Here is a 22,093-nt window from a genome sequence, read left to right as displayed (position 1 = left end):
TCAATCCGGACATATCTGCTCTGTTCAAGCCCGCCAATTCCTATAAAAGTTAAGGTCGTCATCAATTACAATTGTTTAATCAGCTACCTGGTACCAATAATTTGAAGGGTATGTGTAAAACACGAAACGAGAAACAAGAAACTCGAAACAACAGAATTAAAAAAAAAAGAATGATAAAAATAACATCTGTTGTGCTTTCATTTTGTTAGAAAACAGATGCTGAGTGAAACATTTCTTGCACTGCTAAACCCATCAAGCCATGACAGCTTTAATTAGATATCAACTGAAAGTTTTAATAGTCACCTTAAATTATTATCTGATTGTTTCATAACCAAAGAATAAATAAAACATTAAATAATTTCACATTATTTATAAACAAAACATTCATATATCTGTTATACAATGTATATATATGTTAAAAAACATTAATATGAACATGATGTACTAGTATATATATATTATTATGTTAAAATTGTAATTAGGAAAGCTATATCTTATAACATTACAATAAATTCACCTCAATTAATTAATGAAATCAATTAATGACAACAGAATCATTAAAAGCAAAAATTGTATCATTTGATGACAACTTTATTATTTCAAGCAAAAACTGAAATTTCTCTTAGATAACAGTATTGTATTAATTAAATCTGAATTTTAGGGTTTTTCTGTGCAGATAGTTGTTACATAAAAATCAGTCAATATGAAATTCATTTCACTCTGCATCTGTTTTCTAACAAAATGAAATCAAAAGTGCAAGAAACACATTTTAAGGTCATTAGTTATTTTAACCTGAATCTCATTTCATTGTTTCTCGTTTCTTGTTTCTCGTTTCGTGTTTTACACATACCCTAATTTGAAAGCCTACATGCAGGCCATTACATTGTTGTGTATTTCACATTATTAATTATTTCAATAACAAAAACAAAAGCTATACTTACATTGAAAGGATTAAAATTCTTGCTTTCACTTAAACAGACACATTTTTGAATTGTTAAAGTGCAAAAAAATATTTATACGGTTTCCTTGGAGACCTATACACCTGCCGAGCCAGTGAATTTCACCAGTGACCTATTTATTTTGGAGCCCCAAACTTGCAAAACACAGCACTTTAAATTTGATTCAATGATGCTAAATATAGAATCTACCAAGATATAAAATTACTATATGTATTTCACAGACTTATAAGGATTGTCTCATAATTCCCATTCAATATATAATATAGATCACATGTTTATAATGAGTTGCTTATTACATTACCATCGATTTACAATGAAAATCTAAATTGATGAATACTTTTCGAACATTGGGCCAACGTTGGACCAGCATTTTATCAAACATTACAGGCTAACTGTACATATTATAATTCTATTTGGAGGCCAACTCCAGTTCATCAGTCAAGCACGCCCAACACAGAGCAATGTATCATTATATTTCAATATTTATTAAACTGGGCAACATGTAACATTAATAACCAACAATAAGTGGCAATGTTTTGCCACTTATGTACTCAGTTAGAAAACATTTCATATTTAACACACAATGGTCTTAATCCATGTCAACATTTACTTGGTTGGACCTATGTTGGGCCAACATTTTAATGTCCAACACAAAGTCGCTATGTTTCTTGTCAACATGATACTACAATGGGCCAACATCACATGCCCAACACCATTGGTTTCGCTTTCATGACAACGTAGATGAACTTTGGAAACGTATTACATGCCCAACACCCTGTATAGCTCTGCCAACGTAAATGAACGATTGATTATGCGTTGTCCAATATTTTAAAAAAATGAACGTGAAATGTTAACATGCCCAACACCCTTGGTATAGCTTTCATGCCAACGTAAATGAACGTTGGATCCACATGAAAAATGTCCAACACCGTTGGTTGATTTCATGCCAACGTAAATGAACGTTAAACACATACGTTCCCCAAAAACTCCACCAACCATACAACCAAAAACCAACGTTGGCCCAACGGAGTCATGCTATCTGGGTAATTATAGTTACTTCCAAATGACTTCCGAATAACTAAATTCAAAAAATCAAAGCATAGATTTTATTGGCATATATTAATACATGTTATTTAGATAACAAACAACCAACCATTTGAAAATAAATTTTCACAAAAAACATTATTCTCTTGGCATCATTTAATGATATTTTTATTCAATGTATTTATAAAAGACAAACCTTCCTGGTAAACTACTATCCTGTTAAATTAAAAGATCAATACAGGTAATTAAGGTATTTGCTAGGTTCATGAACTTATACGGAAATGATAAAAGTCAAACACGTTTTATTATCGTCAGGCACATGTATCGTGGCAATAAATAATTCCAAAAATATTGAAACGCACTTGTCACACACTTCAGTTTCAGCTATTTTCAACTTGAAACTGTCTTCTAATGTAATTGTTTTTCTAAGGGAAGATGAAAATACCAAACATGGAGTTGTCACACACCTAAAAATGTAACATAATTATGTCCTTTGCATTACTACACAAGAAGATTTATAATCCCTTCAACGTGATTATGATGCAACTCGGATGCAACAATGTTTAGGTTTGAACCGCCTAGTTTCAAAATCTACGAGGACGAGCCCGAGAAAAGACCTCGACCCCGATCAGCTGATAAAATAACATCTGTTCATTATACAGACTAAGTTAAATTTCTGCACTTTCAAATGGTTCCAAGTAGATTCCAAATTGAGTTAAGATTTTTCCAAATAAATTTTCCGAATGACATGGAAGTACTTGAAATTCTTAATGTTTCCAATTACTTCCAAGAAATTCCAGGTTACTACCGAATGGTATCAACGGGAAGCTGGATCTTCTACACACGGGAGCTGAGACAGACAGACAGAGAGTAACCTCTCGTATATCGAAACGGTAGGTAGATATAAAAACCTTATACAGATGATTTATGAAAAAAAGGTCTTGAACTATGTTTTACATAAAAATGAGTCAATATGAAATTCAAATATCATCTTAAATCAAAAGACATCTATATCGAGAAACAATATCGAGGAAAAAGTCTGATGTTACTATATCTGCTTTTGAACTACATGTAATACACTGTATACTGTTTTTAATCCATCTAACAGATGCTTCGAGGGCACCTTACGTTACTTATTTTTCTTTTAACAAAATAATATATACCCATATTTATACCCCCGCTAGAAAGCGGGAGGGTATATAGTAATCGTTAATTCCGTCCGTTTGTACGTCCGTCTGTCCTTCCGTCCGTCCGTCTGTTACGACTGGGGGTACCTATCTCTTATCCGCGACTCCTCTCATACCACTGAATGAAATTTAATGAAACTTTGACAGAATCTTCATTACAATTACATATTATAACTATTTGGAGGCGGGGGATATCATTTAGTGAGCTCATCGCTCACAATACCTCTAGTTAATAATAAAGTCACATGTATTATAAGGTAGGGGGTATGTTTTTTGTTATATAGAAAAATATTTAAAAAAAGAAATGTGTTAATATGTGAGATGCCTTTGGATGCTTAAGCTACTTGAGTATATGATACAATGTACATAAATCTCGGAAGTTCCATTCAAACGTATTACTTACTGTGTCTCTGAAGATTGATTATGCGTTGTCGATTTTTAAAAAGTGAAATGTTAACATGATATGTTAACATATCATTTTGCTACTTATCCACATGAAAAATCGTTGATTTCAGAATAGTGCATGTTTAACACATTAAAAAAAATTCAATCATATAAACTTTATAGATAACATTTTTCTCTACAAGTGATTCCAAACGTATAATATCTGTAGAAGAGGAAATATAATAAATCATATTAAACAATTAAGTCTGCATTGTAAATAACATTGTTTACTTAATTCACAGAGCCTTTCTTTAAAAAACAATTGGCTCACGCTTAAAACAAACGATTGAGTTCACGATTCTACACGTTACACGATCTTTTGCTAACGCAAACGCACGATTATTCACGCAAAATAGTTCAAATTATTTATCGAATTTCCAAAACGAAATACGGCTTTATATTGATTTTAGATTCAAAGAATTATCAATAAATATATTATTTCATCGACTTTGAATACAATGATACACGCATGGATGAATGAATGAGAAACAAACGAGATCAACAAATAAAAAACCAATGCACAAATTTATGTATTTTAGATACATGTATCCAATACACTTTATTAATGATCATATACAAGAAAACTTTCATAAAACACAAATCAAGCATTTAGCTTTACAATCTGCTAAATAAACATACATGTATATGTTTGAATTATTATATAATTATATAATAATATAATATAATTATGATACAAAAAAGATAATAAATCCACAGACATATATAGACATGTGGAATAAAGATTTACACAAAATGACTCCTTCTTTGTCTCCTACGAATAGTACAACCCCTGCGAGACGATCATGAATATTTTCTTGAATTTTTCATGAATTTTATTCATGAAATGTTTATGAAATGTTCATGAAGATCCTATGAACTTATTATTGGACATTTTCAAATCATAAATTTTTATTCATGAAAGAAAATGGATGAATATTCATGAATATTTTTTTTTTCATGAACAATTCATGAAGAGTCATATTCATGAAGATTCATCATTTCAAGAATGTCCTATAATAAGTTCATTGGATCTTCATGAACTGTTCATGAATAATTTGATGAATTTTTTCAGGAATGTTCATGAATTAATAAAATTCATGAACCATTAGCATTCATGAATATTCTTGCTTATTTGTAAACAAAAAAATGCAATATTATTATTCATGTTTATTCATGAAAATGAAGAAGGATATGTAAATAACGAACAGTATTCAATCCCAACGTCCATTAAACAATATACAAAATAAGAGCAGAGCAAACACGGACCTCCGAAACATCAGAGGTGGGCTCAGGTGCCATGGAGGAGTGAGCATCCCCTGCCGACCGGTCACACCCGCCGTGTGCTCGTTGTCATAATCAGGATATAACGGAAAAAATCCGTCGTCAGTTCAGTGTAACAATAATGGACTAACAATTGGTATGAAAAACGTCAGTCAGCATTTCATTCAATGATAAATTGTATTTGCTGACAAGGTCATTGTATCGACCATAGAATTTACGAAATGATGACTTTAAACGAGACTGTTGATATTCTTGTTTCATCAACTTGCTTGTCAATAATTTACCTCGTTTAAGAAATTGTTCATACGTAGAGCATGCTCTTGCGTATCGAATCAATTGATATATATATATACTCCGTATGCAGGTGATGAAGGTATATTGATGCATAAGTAAGGGAAGTTGACGATAGAAAAGTTAAAGTCATCACGTTTATCATATAGCTTGGCTGTTAGACTATCATTAGTGTCTTTTTCAAGTAAAATATCCAAGTATGAAGCAGAAGTGTCGGACTCTGTGGTATCTTTTATCTCAAGCTCACCAGGGTATATCGTGTCGACGTAGGAATGGAAAGTATCATTATTAATTGACAATACGTCGTCGATATATCTAAATGTCGAGTTGAAGGCCACAGCAAGTGTTTTCTTCTTTTCACGCATAAGATTTTGCATAAATTCTGCTTCATATGAATATAAAAATAAGTCTGCTAATAAAGAAGTGCAATTTGTACCCATGGGAATTCCAACAGATTGTTGGAATACATGGTCTCCAAAAACCACATAGATATTGTCAATCAGAAACTCAAGCATCTTCTTGATGTCAACTTCAGAGTACTTATGTGTAATCAGAATCTGTTCTAACAAAATAATTTTTCAAATGACCAATGACGAGGTAAGTAAATTTACGAGTTCCATTTTTGTTGAAGAAGCAGCTGTCAATGATATCAAAAAGCCTTGATTTTAATTTTTCGTGGGGAATTGTTGTGCATAAAGTTGCAAAGTCATAAGTTTTTAAGCTGTTGATTTTTGTAAAGTCTTGTGATTTCAAATTGTCCAAAAGTTCTTTAGAATTTTTAAGTATCCACATCTGATTTACACCACTTCTTGAATATATAGTTGTACAGTACTCTTGAAGTTTTGCCTTCACTACTGTCAATATTTTAGTGAGTGTTGTGAGGTGTGTTGTATTTGTATTATTTCATCATGTATATTATTAGTAACATTAAGTTTCTTGAACATTCCAGAGTGGTCAACATGTTCGGTCATTTTTTCTAGAACATTCTTGAACTTTATTCATGTCCAGAACTTTCCAGGAATATCATGTACTTACAACTTCTAGAATATTCTAGATTTATATTACTGTATAAATATCCTGTCAATTCGATGCATAGATATACTCTTGTCGTATGAGCACCATTGAGTTACAACTGGGATATATTTTCACTGGGACATTGTGTGCAGCAACGGACACTCTGATGTATGTATTTTTAGATTTTTGCTAAGTTTGTACTTAATGATTTGTATATTACTGTAAATAAATTATTGTTAAGTTTAAACTGTGTGATTGATCTTTGCTGGCATTTAGGGTTATTCTGACCCATAACAGAATTGGGGGCTCGTCCGGGATAAAGAAATTCTTGCACTTTTGCAGTTCATTGTCAGAATTTTGTTAATTAAATTGTTAAATTTGACTATAAGCCAGCAAAAATCAACATGGTATTTTCGGTCACAAACTTTCTTAGTTCGCCAAGTGTTCAGGTTTTTGATACGTTAAAAAAGGATGACTTGATCGCATTAGGTTTGCATTTTGGGTTAGATGTTAAATCCTCTCAGAGAAAGCAAGACATTAGAATTAAGGTTGCAAACAAACTAGTAGAAGAAAACATCTTTGAAAAATACGATCTTCCAGAATATACAGTTAAAACAGAGTTAGGCTCTTACAAAATGGCAGAATATCAGTTTCAATTAGAGTTAGAGAAAATGCGATTAGAAAGAGAAAAATTAGAAAGAGAAGAGCGAGAAAGAGACAGAGAAAGAGAAAGAGAAGAACGAGAGCGTGAACGGAAATTTGAATTAGACAAATTAGAAAGACAAGAGCACTTTGAGTTAGAGAAATTAAGATTACAGCAGAAACCAGAACCCTCATTTGTCAAGAATGAATTTGATGCAGCAAAAAATATTAGGTTAGTTCCGAAATTTCAAGAAAAATCTGTAGACAAGTATTTTCCCCAATTCGAGAAAGTCGCAGAAAATCTTAAAAGGCCACAACACGTTTGGTCAACAATGTTACAAAGTGTACTGGTTGGCAAAGCAGCTGAGGTATACTCTGCACTAGGGGTAGCTGAAAGTTCAGACTATGAGAAGGTCAAAGCAGCAATATTAAAAGCATATGAATTAGTACCTGAAGCGTATAGACAAAAGTTCAGAAAGTATAGAAAGTTTGATAATCAAACATTTGTTGAATTTTCACGAGAGAAAGAAGATTTATTCGATCACTGGTTTAGATCTAAGAAACTTGATAAAACTTTTGCTAATTTGCGCCAAGTCATCCTGGTAGAAGAGTTTAAGGAATGTGTTACTCAAGATTTGAAAACACATCTAGAAGATAAGAATGTGAAAACTCTTGAAGAGGCAGCAGTCATATCTGATACTTATGCTCTGTCTCATAAAAAGAATTTTGTATCAAGATCTCAGACTAACAGTAATTCTACAAATTCAGACACATATAAAAAGAGTGGTTCAGGGTCTCAGTCTTTCACAAGTTCCCAGTCTCCATCCCAAGGTGGTTCTAAGTCCGGTCCAGGACGTTTTGAAGGGTCTTCTGGAATAGGGTCGCTTCCTACTTGTAGTTATTGTAAGAAAAAGGGTCATCTGATCAGTGAATGCTTTAAACTTAAGAGAAAAAATGACTTTGACAAAACTCAACCACATGCTTGTGCGGCATTTAGAGGTGATAGAGAAGCCTTAGTTTCGATTTGTTCTGACACTCCTGATGTCCAGGGTTCACAGTCCAGTTCTATTGATTCTATGGAGGATTATAAGCCCTTTATGTCTCAGGGATTTGTTTCACTCGGTGACTCTAGCGAAATAAAACCTGTCCAGATTTTGAGAGATACTGGTGCTGCACAGACGTTATTGTTAGAGGGCGTGCTTCCTTTGTCTGAGCAGACTTCTACTGGTGGGTCAGTTTTATTACAGGGTGTGGAGCTAGGCGTCATTGATGTTCCCCTGCATAGAATTAGTTTGAAGTCAGATTTAGTTACTGGACCTGTTATCGTAGGTGTTCGACCTACTCTTCCTGTTCCAGGCATTTCTTTGTTGCTAGGCAACGATTTAGCTGGTGGAAAAGTTGTACCAGATCCTATAGTTTGTGAGAAAATCACTCCAGATGTCATGTGCGATGATGAAGATGATGACATTTATCCAGCCTGTGCTGTTACTAGAGCGATGGCCAGAAGACGAGAAATGGAGGCAGACCATACTCAAGCCTTTGACGAGACGAATTCCTCTGTTGATATTGATTTGAATGACACTTTCTTATCTGACCTTGATGGCACTCAAACAAGCATGGAACCACACAATATCAAGAAGCAAGAGAAGAAAGAACTGTTACCAAAATTTGGTGGTGAGGATGATGAGTTGCATCCACTAGTTAGCCAAGGCAAGGACATCCTCAGCCGAGAACGTTTACTCTCTGAACAACATAAAGACCCAGATATCATTCAACTTAGTAAGAGGGCACTTCCACCAGAAGAGGCTACTAAAGTTGGAGAATGCTTCTATATGAAAGATGGCATCCTTATGCGAAAATGGCGACCACCTGACGCTCCCCCAGATGAAGTGTGGCGTGTTGTTCACCAGATAGTGGTCCCAGCTGCTTATCGTCGAGATGTCATGAGTTTAGCTCACGATACACCTATGGCTGGTCATTTAGGTATCAATAAGACTTATAATAGGATTTTGAGTCATTTTTATTTGCCTAAGCTAAGAAAGGATGTTTCTGAGTTTTGTAAGTCGTGTCATGTCTGTCAGATGGTAGGTAAACCGAATCAGAAGATACCATCCACCCCTCTTCAACCAATTCCAGCTTTTGAAGAACCGTTTAGTCGAGTGTTGGTGGATTGTGTAGGACCTTTGCCTAGGACCAGATCTGGGAACCAGTATTTACTTACCATTATGTGTACATCCACTCGATTCCCTGAAGCCATACCTCTTAGGAATATAAAGGCAAAGAGCATAGTTAAGGCCCTAACCAAGTTCTTCAGTTTTGTAGGAGCACCAAAGGCAATTCAGTCGGATCAAGGCTCAAATTTTATGTCGGGTTTGTTCTAGCAAGTCATGCATGAGTTAGGTATAAGGCAATATAGATCAACTGCTTATCATCCTGAGTCCCAGGGAGCGCTAGAACGTTTTCATCAAACCCTAAAAACAATGCTGAAGACCTATTGTTACCAGTATGAAAAAGACTGGGATGAAGGGGTTCATCTTGTACTATTTGCTGCACGAGAAGCAGTCCAGGAGTCTCTTGGGTTCAGTCCTTTTGAATTGGTGTTTGGTCATACAGTTAGAGGTCCTTTGAAATTGTTGAAGGAAAAGTGGCTGACTGAGACTACTGATCTTAATCTTTTAGATTATGTGTCTGATTTCAAAGAAAAACTTTACAATGCTTGTAAATTAGCACAAGACAATTTGAAGAATTCTCAGATGAAAATGAAAATGTGGTATGACAAAGATGCCAGAAATAGGGTGTTTAAGCCAGGTGATAAGGTTCTTGTATTTTTACCTATTCCTGGTCATCCTTTACAGGCCAGATTTTATGGCCCTTATGAAATTGAAAGCAAGATCAGTGATGTAAACTATGTAGTTAAGACACCAGGTCGACGTAAAGAGAAACGGGTTTGTCACATTAACATGTTAAAAGAGTATTTTGAAAGGTGTGACCGAAATTCTGTAAAACCAGTTTCCACTTTAGCCAATGCTAAGACTGTTCAAAATTGTATTGAAAGTGATACGAGTGTAGAGATGAATGAGAAAGATTGTAATCAGAGTGTTCGTTTGAAAAACTCAGAAGTTTTGGCTAATTTGGATGCCAAACTTGGACATTTGAACATTCACCAAAAAGAACAAGTTAAAAACTTGATGAATGAGTATCATCAAATCTTTTCGGATGTTCCAAAGAAAACTAATGCAGCTTGTCATGATGTCATAGTGAGTGACGTTCTGCCTATCAAACAACATCCGTACCGTCTGAATCCAATAAAATTGCAGTACCTAAGAAGGGAAGTGCAGTACATGTTGGACAATGACATTGTTGAACCTAGTAAAAGTGATTGGAGCTCACCATGTATTCTTGTACCAAAACAGGACGGTTCGTACCGATTATGTACAGACTATAGAAAGGTGAATTCTGTTACCAAAACTGATTCATTTCCAATACCTAGAATCGATGACTGTATTGACCGCATTGGAAACGCCAAATTTGTCAGTAAATTTGACCTGTTGAAAGGCTACTGGCAAGTACCGTTAACAGAAAGAGCAAAAGAAATATCTGCTTTTGCTACACCAGATGGACTTTACCAGTATAAAGTAATGCCTTTTGGCATGAAAAACGCACCGGCTACATTCCAAAGGATGATTCACTCCCTCCTTCAAGACCTCGAGGGATGCGAGGCCTACATTGATGATGTCGTCATATACAGCGACACATGGGACGAACATCTCCGAATCATGCGTGCTTTATTTGACATTTTAGCTAAAGCAAACTTAAATGTGAACCTTGAGAAGAGCGAATTTTGTCATGCTTATGTAGAGTATTTAGGTCATAGAGTAGGTCAAGGTTATGTTACACCCATTATGGCTAAAGTGGAAGCTATTGCAAAGTTCCCGATTCCTACAAACAAGAAAGGGTTAATGAGGTTTTTGGGCATGGCTGGGTTTTACAGAAAATTTTGTCCAAATTTTTCCTCAGTTGTAAGTCCACTTACAAATTTTTTACAAAAGAGGGTTAACTTTGAATGGACAAAGGACTGTGAAAAATCATTTCATAAAATCAAATCTGTCCTTATGAGCAACCCAGTTTTGTCAACTCCAGATTTTTCTAAGCAGTTCAAGCTTACTGTTGATGCTAGTGATGTTGGAATCGGGGCAGCTTTGTTTCAAGAACATAGTGATAAGGTAGATAGAGTTGTTTCTTATTTTTCAAAGAAACTTACAAAATGTCAACAAAAGTATTCCACCATTGAAAAGGAATGCCTTGCTTTGTTGTTAGCCTTACAGCATTTTGATGTTTATCTGAATGTTACTTTACGGATCACAACCCCCTGACATTTTTGCATAAATTGTCAAACAAAAATCAAAGACTGACTAGATGGAGTTTGTTGTTACAAGAATACAACATAACTATTAAGCATATCAAAGGCAAAGACAATGTTATTGCAGATGCCTTGTCCAGAGTATCGTGAACATATATGATTTTGTATTAATGTACATATATTTAATTTTAACAATATAAGTTTTCATTGACATTCAAACTTTTTAAGGGGGGAGGTGTTGTGAGGTGTGTTGTATTTGTATTATTTCATCATGTATATTATTAGTAACATTAAGTTTCTTGAACATTCCAGAGTGGTCAACATGTTCGGTCATTTTTTCTAGAACATTCTTGAACTTTATTCATGTCCAGAACTTTCCAGGAATATCATGTACTTACAACTTCTAGAATATTCTAGATTTATATTACTGTATAAATATCCTGTCAATTCGATGCATAGATATACTCTTGTCGTATGAGCACCATTGAGTTACAACTGGGATATATTTTCACTGGGACATTGTGTGCAGCAACGGGCACTCTGATGTATGTATTTTTAGATTTTTGCTAAGTTTGTACTTAATGATTTGTATATTACTGTAAATAAATTATTGTTAAGTTTAAACTGTGTGATTGATCTTTGCTGGCATTTAGGGTTATTCTGACCCATAACAGTGAGAAGTAACGAAAGAGGCATGGTTGAACATTTTCTGGAACCTGCAATGTATCTTTGTTTGTAAGGATTCTTATGAAGTTTCGGAATCCAATATATATATGGTAGATCAAATTCATTTTGATGAAGTAATGCTAAAAACAGTAACAGTTGATGTTTTATAATACAGCATCTTGAAAGATTTCACAGAATTGTTGTTTGTCTTCCAACCATGCCAACAAAATCTTTGATAAAAAACTTAAAATAGACAATTCTGACATATTAAACCATAGTAAATGAATAATGTAGTTGATTCCTATCAAAAGTATGAAAAATGTCAATTCAAACGCAACTCTTTGCAGAATGTTTAACCTTACTTGGTCAAGAGGAGAGGGGGGTCCTTCCTCAGTATGTTTCAAAGTGTGTTTTAATGCCAGAAATTGAACAGTTTTAAATTCCAGTCTAGGAGAAAAGTTTGTTCAGCATCAGGGTATCAGCTTTAAGGGCTTTCAAGCAGTTCGAGCAGAGATGGACGATTCAAAAATCCTTATTGTCTCTCCATGTGGAATTTCCAGAATTTTATCATTTGGATCCTTTGATTGAATATCATTCATATTTTCATTTCTTTTTTTCTTTCTTTTTCAAGAGCTCAGCTTTTTTTGCAGCCAGAGTTTCTTGTCTTCTGTTCATCAACATTTGTGAACTGCTTCTCTTTTTCCTTCAAGAAGAAAGATTTTCCGAAAATACCCATGATTGTAAAACTTAAGACTTTTTTTGTATTTTTTTGCATTTCAGTTTCATTTATACTTGCATCAGAGGCACTTCCAAATTAAAACATTCTGAGTGGAATTTAAGCCTATTTTCTTGGACCGCTCTTTTGTAGACCAATCAGGTCTTTGAATGTTTTGAGTCTCAGTCTATAATTAATGTATGTTATATGGTTGGATCCCAACTCAAAGCAAAGTTAGACAAAACTTTCATTTAAAAAAAGACATATTAATTTATTTTACAAATAGACAGTAACATTTACATACAGATTTCTGACTCATCTTCATTTTTTGTCACTCACCAGTTATGAAGTAGATCGATCCTATATATAGTCTTCCTTCTTCATATTCTGTTATTTTCTTTAAAAGTTGACAAAGATCAGTGCCTATACAAATTATAGATGACAAATACCGATCCTTCCACTCTACAAATTCCCACTTCCAACATCTCGTGCGTTTTCAAGTTTTGCACCTTTCAAAAATGTACAGCAGAGTTAAGAAATACGTTAGTTTCGAATTTCCAAGATTTCTGTTTTTAAAAAAATGCAATATCTGAAAAATACAATTTTTTATATCAAAATATGATTTATCAATGAAGAATTCGAATTTTTTACGTCATCAATTATACATATATTGCATTTTAGTTTCGTATGCAATATGGCGGCCCCTATAAACAGAGGACATATGACATGATAATATCAATCTCTTGCCCTCAGACTGAATATTCTGAGCTGTGAACACGCATAGGAGAATTAAAACTACAAAATACGAATGTGGATTATGTCATAGATACTTTACAACCATGCAGTCTGTGCTATATCATTTACACACGAAGCAAGGGAAACTTTGCACCAAAATTAAAATTACCAAATATATTCATTTATATTCATCATTTGTTCATGAACTACATTTTATGAATATATTCATGAATAAAGTTCATCAACCATCTTTATGAACCAGTCATGAAGCATAAAGCATCATGAATGTTCACGAACGATTCATAAAAGTTCTTAAAATTATGAATTTCATCTCGCAGGGGAAGTCTATACACGTATGATTTATTTGTGGTATGAGTAGTGGAGTGTTGTTGACACACAGAAAAAATCGAGCAATTGTGTACAGGGAACCTTCTTTTTAAAAAGGATCAGTTGTTTTAATTTATTATGAAAAAAAATCTACTGTTCATCTTACTGTAAAAGAAAGACAAATACTTACATTTATTATTATGTAGTTTCTCTTTTACCATTTGCATCGTGTAAGCTACCTTTAAATTCTCTCAATATTTACCTTGAACATTGCTATTTAATATCCTGAAGATATGTGTACCTACACTTACCAGCTGATATACAATTATTGATTTATTGATAAGTAACTGCAAATAAAATAACTTATATTCATGTCCAGGACATATATTTTATCTTTCGTTTTAATTCAAGATACAACTTTAACTTTGTTATCAATAAGAATAGATAAATGTATTTGTTTAGCTGTTCAGAAATTACGATCATAAAGGACAGGTCCAAACTTCTAATATTTATGTAAATAACGATCGATGTACACCACAACATGTCTTTTAATCTCTACTCTGGGATTGCAACACGTTCTTCTTAATAACACCCAAAATATGCTTATATTTGAAAATGTTGAAAAAATAAAAACGGGTATATAAAACTGAAGTAAATTAAGTACAGGTGAAAAAACGCAGAAAACCAATTTAATTCTTTTATTGAAGAAGACACGGGCACTTGACAAACAGCATTTTTAAAGATATACAATATGTATATTTCCATTTCTGTTTTCACTTAGGTAACTCTTTGGAAGTCAGGTTATTTGACTTCTTGATACAGATGTTTGACCAGTTCGGCATTTTTAAATTTTGAACAAATCCGAATAATTATATCAATTAACGAACTGTTAATTTATAAATGAATGAACGGGTTCCGCCAAATATGAAAATAATTCAGTTTTCAACTGTCGTTGATGCTCTGGAATACCCAATAAACTATACAGTGATTCCTTAAATAATATAAGAAAGGATAAGCAAGTTTAAAATGTTCGGTCAGTTCTTGAAATATAAATCTGAAAAAAAAATTACTTACTATTCAAATCTTTAAACTAGATGGAGAATAACAATTCGAAATAACTGAAGTTCACGAATTTAAAACGATTTTTCAGTTTTCATTTCAGAACTACATTACTGTTTTATATCCCTTACATTTTTATCCATCTGTATATGTTTATGACCTGTCCATATATTGTTATACACGTGTAAAGCGGCTTCATATAAAAATACATGTACATGTGGTGAACGCTTGACTGAAAAACAATCGGTTTCAATTTCTTTTTTTTTTTCATAAAACATGTAAAATAATGCAAGCAAAAGATATCAATTTATAATCACATGTACATGTAATAAGAATAATAATAGAATTGCTCACGCGCGGAGAAATGAATTTCGCTACTTCCTTTCGAATAATTCCGTTTTTAATTTTATTGTTTTACGAACCGTTATTTTCTCAGGGTCTAATACTGTAGTAGAAGAAAGAAAAACATTTCAAGATATATGACGTATAAGTTGTTTAATCACAGAATTTCTAGCATAGTATATAAATTTTGCGAACGTGTCTTATTTCCAAGCCTCCCCATACAACGTGATTATTTTCCTTCCTGGCTTATAATGCATTTTTAAAGCATTGGTTATGGTTCCAAATTTCATGGATTGGTTGCATTTATAGCATTGGAAGAAATAATTGCAATTCTTCCTGCAGCATTTGTTTTCTAAACCAGCTTGAATGATTTTGTAATACTTATTAATTACTTAAACTGAGTGAAGTAATGACCTACATAGTACTGACATTTTAGATACAATATCTGATAACAATATAAATTCTAAATATAACGTCAAACTTTTTGTGTCCTTATCAAAAAGATACGTATATTTAAGAAGCGTTCACTCAAATGACAAAACTCGGATGCGTTTTCATTTAGGAAGCGTTCACTCAACTGACAGGAGGCGTTTTTATTAAATAACGCATTCAATTTTTTAAAGTCAAAATTAAAACTATCTATAAAAAATGTGGTTAAAACAGCTCACTGATGTTTTTGACACTTGTGCATACATTTCATTCACTTGCATTCGCTATAAGGCTATCCGTTTTTGTCCATCGTCATCCATCGAGTGTTAACCTATTTGATCATTTTTAGCATCTTCACCGTCGTGAAGGAGAAACCTCAAGAGTACTATGCAACAACATATTCAAGAAGTGGTGAAGATAAGATGTGGATGAACAAAAACACCAAGGAACTTTTGTGCAATTTTAAATCACAAGATTTTACCACAATTTACAGCTTTTATAAAAAAAGTACGACTTTTCATCTTTATACACAACCATTTCCCACGATAAAGTAAAGTCCAATTTTTTTATATCATTGTCAGCTGCTTCTTCAATAAAATGGAACTCGTAAATGAACTCGTATTATGTCGTCCCGAACGAAGTCGGGGACGACATATTGCGATTGTACGCATGTTTTTGTTGTCCAGGCGATTTCTCCGAGATGGCTGGGACAATCTTCCTGAAACTTTCCTTAAAGGAAGATCACTGGTTGTAGTTGTGCCATGTGGTCATTCAGATTCAAAATGGCTACCGTTGCCATGGGAACCTTCAAAATGCGACGAATTTTGTCCGGGAGTGTTCTTTCTGGTCCCTTGAATATTCGTCATGAAACTTTACTAATTTATTGATTAGTATCTGTCATTGTGCGGGTTGCATTTAAAAATTGCAAATTTTGAATAGTTTCCATGGAAACAGTGGGAAAGTGAAAATTCTTTAACTTTGATTTTTAAATCAAAGTACTGATAGGATTTGATGGTTTTTCCAAGCCTAGCTAATGGGTACTGTTTTATTGATGAGAAAAAATGAAAGTTTTGTCTGGTTCGGGGTAACATAAGCTATTGCTTGCAATAGCAGTCTTTCTAGTTTTCCTTGTCATTTGTCATTTTCAAAAATATTTTGTTAAAAAACATTCTGATTGTACACACAAGTACTCTGAGTGATTGTATACTGTTTAACGTTCTTGGCCAGAATATTTCACTGATATGGAGACGTCACCAATGCCGGTGAAGGGCTACAAATTTAGGCCTATGCTCGGCACTTACGGCCTTTGAGTAGGGAGGGATCTTTATCGTGCCACTCCTGCTGTGACACGGGGCCTCGGTTTATATTGTCTTATCCGAGGACCGCCCCATTTAATCGCCTTTTACGACAAGCAAGGGGGTACTGAGGACCTATTCCAACCCGGATCCCCACGGGGCCAAAAGTACTCTGAAGTTGACACTTGAGTTTCTGATTGATAATTTCTATGTTGTTCTTGGAGACAACGTCTGCCAACAATCTATTGGAATTTCCATGGGTACAAATTGCGCCCTGTTAGTAGATTTCAACTCAACAGTAAGATATATCGACGATGTATTGTCAATTAACAATTGTAATTTCCATTCTTATGTAGATGCGATACATCCTTGTGAGCTGAAGATAAAAGATATTATAACGAATGACACATCTGTTTCATATTTGGATAATTTACTTGAAAAAGATATTTATGGTTATCTGACAACCAAGCTCTATAATAAAGGTGATGACTTTAACTTTACTATCGTCAACTTCCCTTATATACAGCTGAACGCACTTTTTAATCTCACATGCTTTTTCGCGTAAATTAAGGTCACATCCGTTTTGCAAGAAAATTAATATTACCCACCCACCCCAAAAAATTTAGAAATATAAATCAAGAAAAAAAGGAAAGAAAGAAAGAAAAAAAGAAAAGAAATAGAAAGTTGACGAGATTTTACCGGAAACATCAGAGCTGTACGTATACAGTTTTGTTTAGAATAACTCTGAAGCTGCTTCCAGTAAGGCATGAAGATGAAACTGTCCATAATTCATAAATATTATGGTAAGCTTTTACTTTTTTTTTATTAAGAGTTGTTTATATTGAACTACATGTAGGCTACTAGCCAAATGTTTGATTCTTAGGCTGAGTCATACACGACGATTTTGAAAAAGGTCGTTTCACGTGTAACACAAATACATGTGGAAGGCTGGTTGTTACAATGTATCATGAACATTGGCTAAAATATACAGTAATTTATTGACGGTGTGACCGTTGTAGCGAGCGCAGCTATATAGTACAAACTTTATGCTCTGAGTTCAAACACAAAACGAGGGGGGGGGGCTTTTCTTTTTAATTCTCAAGCCATGAATAGATATATAACATACAGATTGAGTACAAAATTTATAAGAAGCCTTGTGATCTGAACAAACTTTGTTTATCAAATATTCAGTTCATGAAAGGGTTAGGCGGTAGAACAAGCACTGCAGCTATTTGAGTTTTTTGCATATATTTTATAAAACACAGAGGGGCCTATTATACTATATTTATCACATAAACGTCACGTTTCAAAACTACACGTGGGGGTGGTTATGTACGTGATTATCAATTTCATTAGATACAAATACCCCAAACTATGCTTAAACTCTCAAGTTTGTGAACGGCACGGTGTAGGGGAGGGGTCTACCATTGAGTTTTATCTTCAGAGAGACAGTCAGCTTTTAATATTCCTTTTAAAAGGGGTGAGTCCAATTTCACTTTTTTTCTTTCTTTTTTTTACAATTTGTAGGAAAAAAACAGGTTGGGGTGGTTCCCTACCCTCCCCCATGTAATGTACATGTATATTTTTAAAGTAAAATAAATTCTAGATAGGCCTTCATGTGCGGCCTTTCATACCCCTTCCCCCATTTTTTGGTTATGTGTGCCTACGAAATAAAAAAAATGTATTATCAAAATTGTATATCCTTGTAGCAAAGAGAGAATTATAACTGAAAATTAGTGTTAGTAATATGCCTCTGCTGGTGGACTTTTAGTCCCCGAGGGTATTCATAGGCCCAGTTTCGTCTAGTACTCCAGTGCTAGCATGAAACGGATATATAAATTTTAATGTGATAAATTTTAGAAATAAAGGACGTATCTCCCTCAGGCATAGCTCTGGTCCTTGTTCGGATTTTGGCTCATGTTCGGCACTTTCGATACATGCTCGTAGCTCTTTATCTTTTTTAAGATTTCCAATAGTTTTGGTTATAGTTATATTACCGTTAGGGGACTTTATTTTGCTAGTTTTGGGGAAAAAGTTATTAATTTTATCATATAGACTATATATTACTTACCATGATTGCCTATTCCACTTTCCCGTCTACAATTTATTTGATGTTATTTGAAAATGTAAACGTAGTATATCTCCGTTTACCGCTGAATATATCAAGTTTAAAAAGTTTGTCCGCAGGATGGATCTAGGCAGCAATTCTTCTCAGTTTTGTACAAAAACTTGAGACGCGCCGCGACAAAGGGATGGTAGCACCTGAAATTCAGCGCAGCATTATACCATTAACCTCTAGAAAAATATGCAATCCCTCAAAATTTGTGCAATGACTTTCAAAGAAATAGATCTAGAATTGACCGGGTATCAGAGCTATTGTATCCTTCAGGTGTCTCTTCTTGTCTCAAGCCGATATAACAGTGTTATGGCGATGGAAATTGTTTTTATCGCAGCATTTCAAACATTCTCTTTGGAACAGAAGAATATCACGTCGAGTGCAGAGTAAGAACGTCCTTGGAGCTAGTTTTAAACCAAAACACTTACCTGAACAATAAAGATTTGCAGGACATGTCCTCGTCCAGTGTAGATAAATTGCTAGAAAATATTATCCAGACATCGGTAAGTACTGCGGATTCGAACAATACCGTGGTATACCAAACAGAAGTCATGAGGACAACTGATATTGGTACTTATATTTCAATCTTACACATATATGCTGCATCCAATGCCTTTGAATTCAAAATCAGAAGCATATTTCCAGAAGTCTCAAATGTAGCAATCAGCAGAAATTTACTTAATCAAGTAATCAAGCCTTTGAAAGCACACACCGATGAAGAGATCTGCATAATGTGGACACATACAAAGAACTCCCAGTTACAGTCATGGTCACCTAATCATTTTGTGCCATGCATAGAGATAGAGAGGTGCCCAGAAAGTAATGCAAAGAAAATGCGATTTAATATTTTACCGTCGTCCACGACATCCAAAACGACAGAGACAATACAAGAAAACTACGAACAGCAGACAACAGAAACAAACGATGCAAAACCCAGCTTAGTGTTCATGTGTGACGACCAGTCTGACGAAATGATGCCCATAGAAAGTGATCAGAACAAAGGTGATGATATAGAAATCAACGAAGGAAATACTCCAATACATGTCTCTGGTCAAACCCCACTAACCAATACCTTTACAGATAACAGAGAAAATCAGTACCCTCCTTCTTGACACCGAAAGATGTCGGGAATATATTGCATGGATCGGTTGACAAAAACAGATTGACATCCCATGAAAAGCTGGAATACATAAACAATCATTTCATTCCAGGGCCAGGATACAAAGATTTTCTAGCTCAAACGGTCGTTAGGGGGAAAACAAACAAGTAAAACACCTCGTTTTTTAAACTTTCTGGTTAGAAAATACAGATGGTTGGTTTACAGTCCTGCTGCAAGGGGTGGAATGTGTAAATATTGTGTGTTATTTTCCACTTAATGACAAACGAAAGTATCAAGGACCATTTGTTACAAAACCTTTTACAAACTTTACAAAAGCCACAGGGAAAGATGGTGCACTGGAAAATCATGCGAATCTCTAATACCACAGGGATTCCATTCTGTTAGGATTGAATCTCAAAGAAAAGATAGAATGTCCAAAACAAGCTGTTGACGTGATTCTTAACATGAAGAAGAAAGAGAATTACGAGACAAATTTGCAAATTCTCTAGTGCATTGTAAAGGCTGTGATATTATGTGGCAAACAAAATCTTCCTTTGTGAGGTCACAGAGATGATCAAACATCGGGTAACACAAATAAAGGAACGTTTTTGGCCATACTTGAACTGATTGCAGAGCATGACACAATTTTAAGGAATCATTTATAAAACGTAAAACGAAATGCTCGGTATACATCTAAAACAATACAGAATGAGATACTTGAAATTCTTGGCGACTACATCCGTGCAGAAACAACAGCCTCACTGCAAGAGGGAAACAGCTTCTTTTCGATAATTGCAGATGAAGTTACTGACGCATATTCCAATCAAGAGATTCTTGCATTATGTCTCAGACTGCTAGACGGCAATCAAGTTAAAGAATTCTTATTTGATTTCATATATATTGAAAGAACGGATGGTGAATCGATTGCCAATGCCATCATAAATTCCCTTCAGAACAGAAACATCGACATAAATAAAGTTAGAGTCCAGTTTTATGATGGCGCTGCTGCCATGTCATCGCAGAGGTGTGGGGTTCAAGCAAGGATAAAGCTTCATTCTCCAAAGGCATTGTATATGCATTGCAATAGTCATGTTCTTAAAGTGTCTATTGCGAGCGCATGCAGAATCCCTGTAATTAGAAATGCTATTGACATTATCAATGCCACCTACCTTTTTTGACAACTCGCCTAAGAGGCAGAGATTTTTGGAGATAATACTTGATGCATATCCACCTGAAACAAAACGAAAGCGACTTGTTGGTTTGTGCAAGACCCGCTGGGTTGAAAGGCACACAAGCTTGGAAACTTTTACGGAGATGTATGAGTACATAATCCCCTGTTTTGAAGCAATATTGTTCAATGAGCATGCAAATATATATAAGGAGGGAGAAAAGGTCTTTTCATGGGACAGAGAAACAAGAACAAAAGCACAGGGTCTTCTATCAAGTCTGAAAAATTTCACAAATATACTTGCCATTATTGTTGCAAGAAACGAACTGCATACTGTCAAACCTATGGCGTCAAAACTTCAGAAGAGAGATTTTGATGTTTACCAGGCCTACACATTAATCGACGAGACGCGAAACAAAATCAGTTGTTTGAGAGAGGACATTGATGCTCAATTTTCAGAATGGTATGAGGAAGCAGTACTCGTGGCTGAAAAGATAGGGTCCACAGTTGAAGCTCCGAGAACATCAAAACTTGCTATACACAGAGCAAACGCTCCTAATGAATCCACAAAAGAATATTACCTTCGTAATCTAGCAATACCATTTATTGATTGTCTAAATGGGGAGTTCAACGAAAGATTCAATCCCAACAATAGAATGGGAAAAGAAATCCTTGCCCTTCTTCCAGCAGCCATTCGTGGCGAAAATGACATCAAGTCCCTCGTTCAAAATTTGATCTTTTGGAATGATGACCTACCAAATCCATGTGCTCTTCGAAACGAAGTCATCGATTTGAAGATGTTCTGGGAGAGTAAACAGGTAGATTTGACAGAAATCAGTTTACGCATTTACGCATTGAAGCAAGCAGACATTGATGTGTTCCCAAACATCCGTACACTTCTGAAAATCAATGACAGATGA

At 34.6% G+C, this 22,093-nt stretch overlaps 1 protein-coding gene across 1 annotated transcript; it reads left to right on the top strand.

Annotated features, from left to right (window-relative positions):
- Window positions 1–21,145: 21,145 nt before the first annotated feature.
- Window positions 21,146–22,093, top strand: LOC134272046 (uncharacterized). The gene has a single exon (XM_062754282.1). The coding sequence runs from the start codon at window positions 21,146–21,148 to the stop codon at window positions 22,091–22,093; it is 948 nt and encodes a 315-aa protein (XP_062610266.1).

This window comes from Saccostrea cucullata, unplaced genomic scaffold (genome assembly GCF_032062105.1).
Source record: "Saccostrea cucullata isolate Sc308-1 unplaced genomic scaffold, CSIRO_AGI_Scuc_v1 ctg1314, whole genome shotgun sequence".
In the NCBI taxonomy this organism is placed as follows: domain Eukaryota; kingdom Metazoa; phylum Mollusca; class Bivalvia; order Ostreida; family Ostreidae; genus Saccostrea; species Saccostrea cuccullata.
This window is presented reverse-complemented; position numbering and strand designations above follow the sequence as displayed.

Bases quoted from the DNA above. Each gene is read 5' to 3' on its own strand.
- LOC134272046 (XM_062754282.1), top strand. From the start codon at position 21,146: ATGCTATTGACATTATCAATGCCACCTACCTTTTTTGACAACTCGCCT.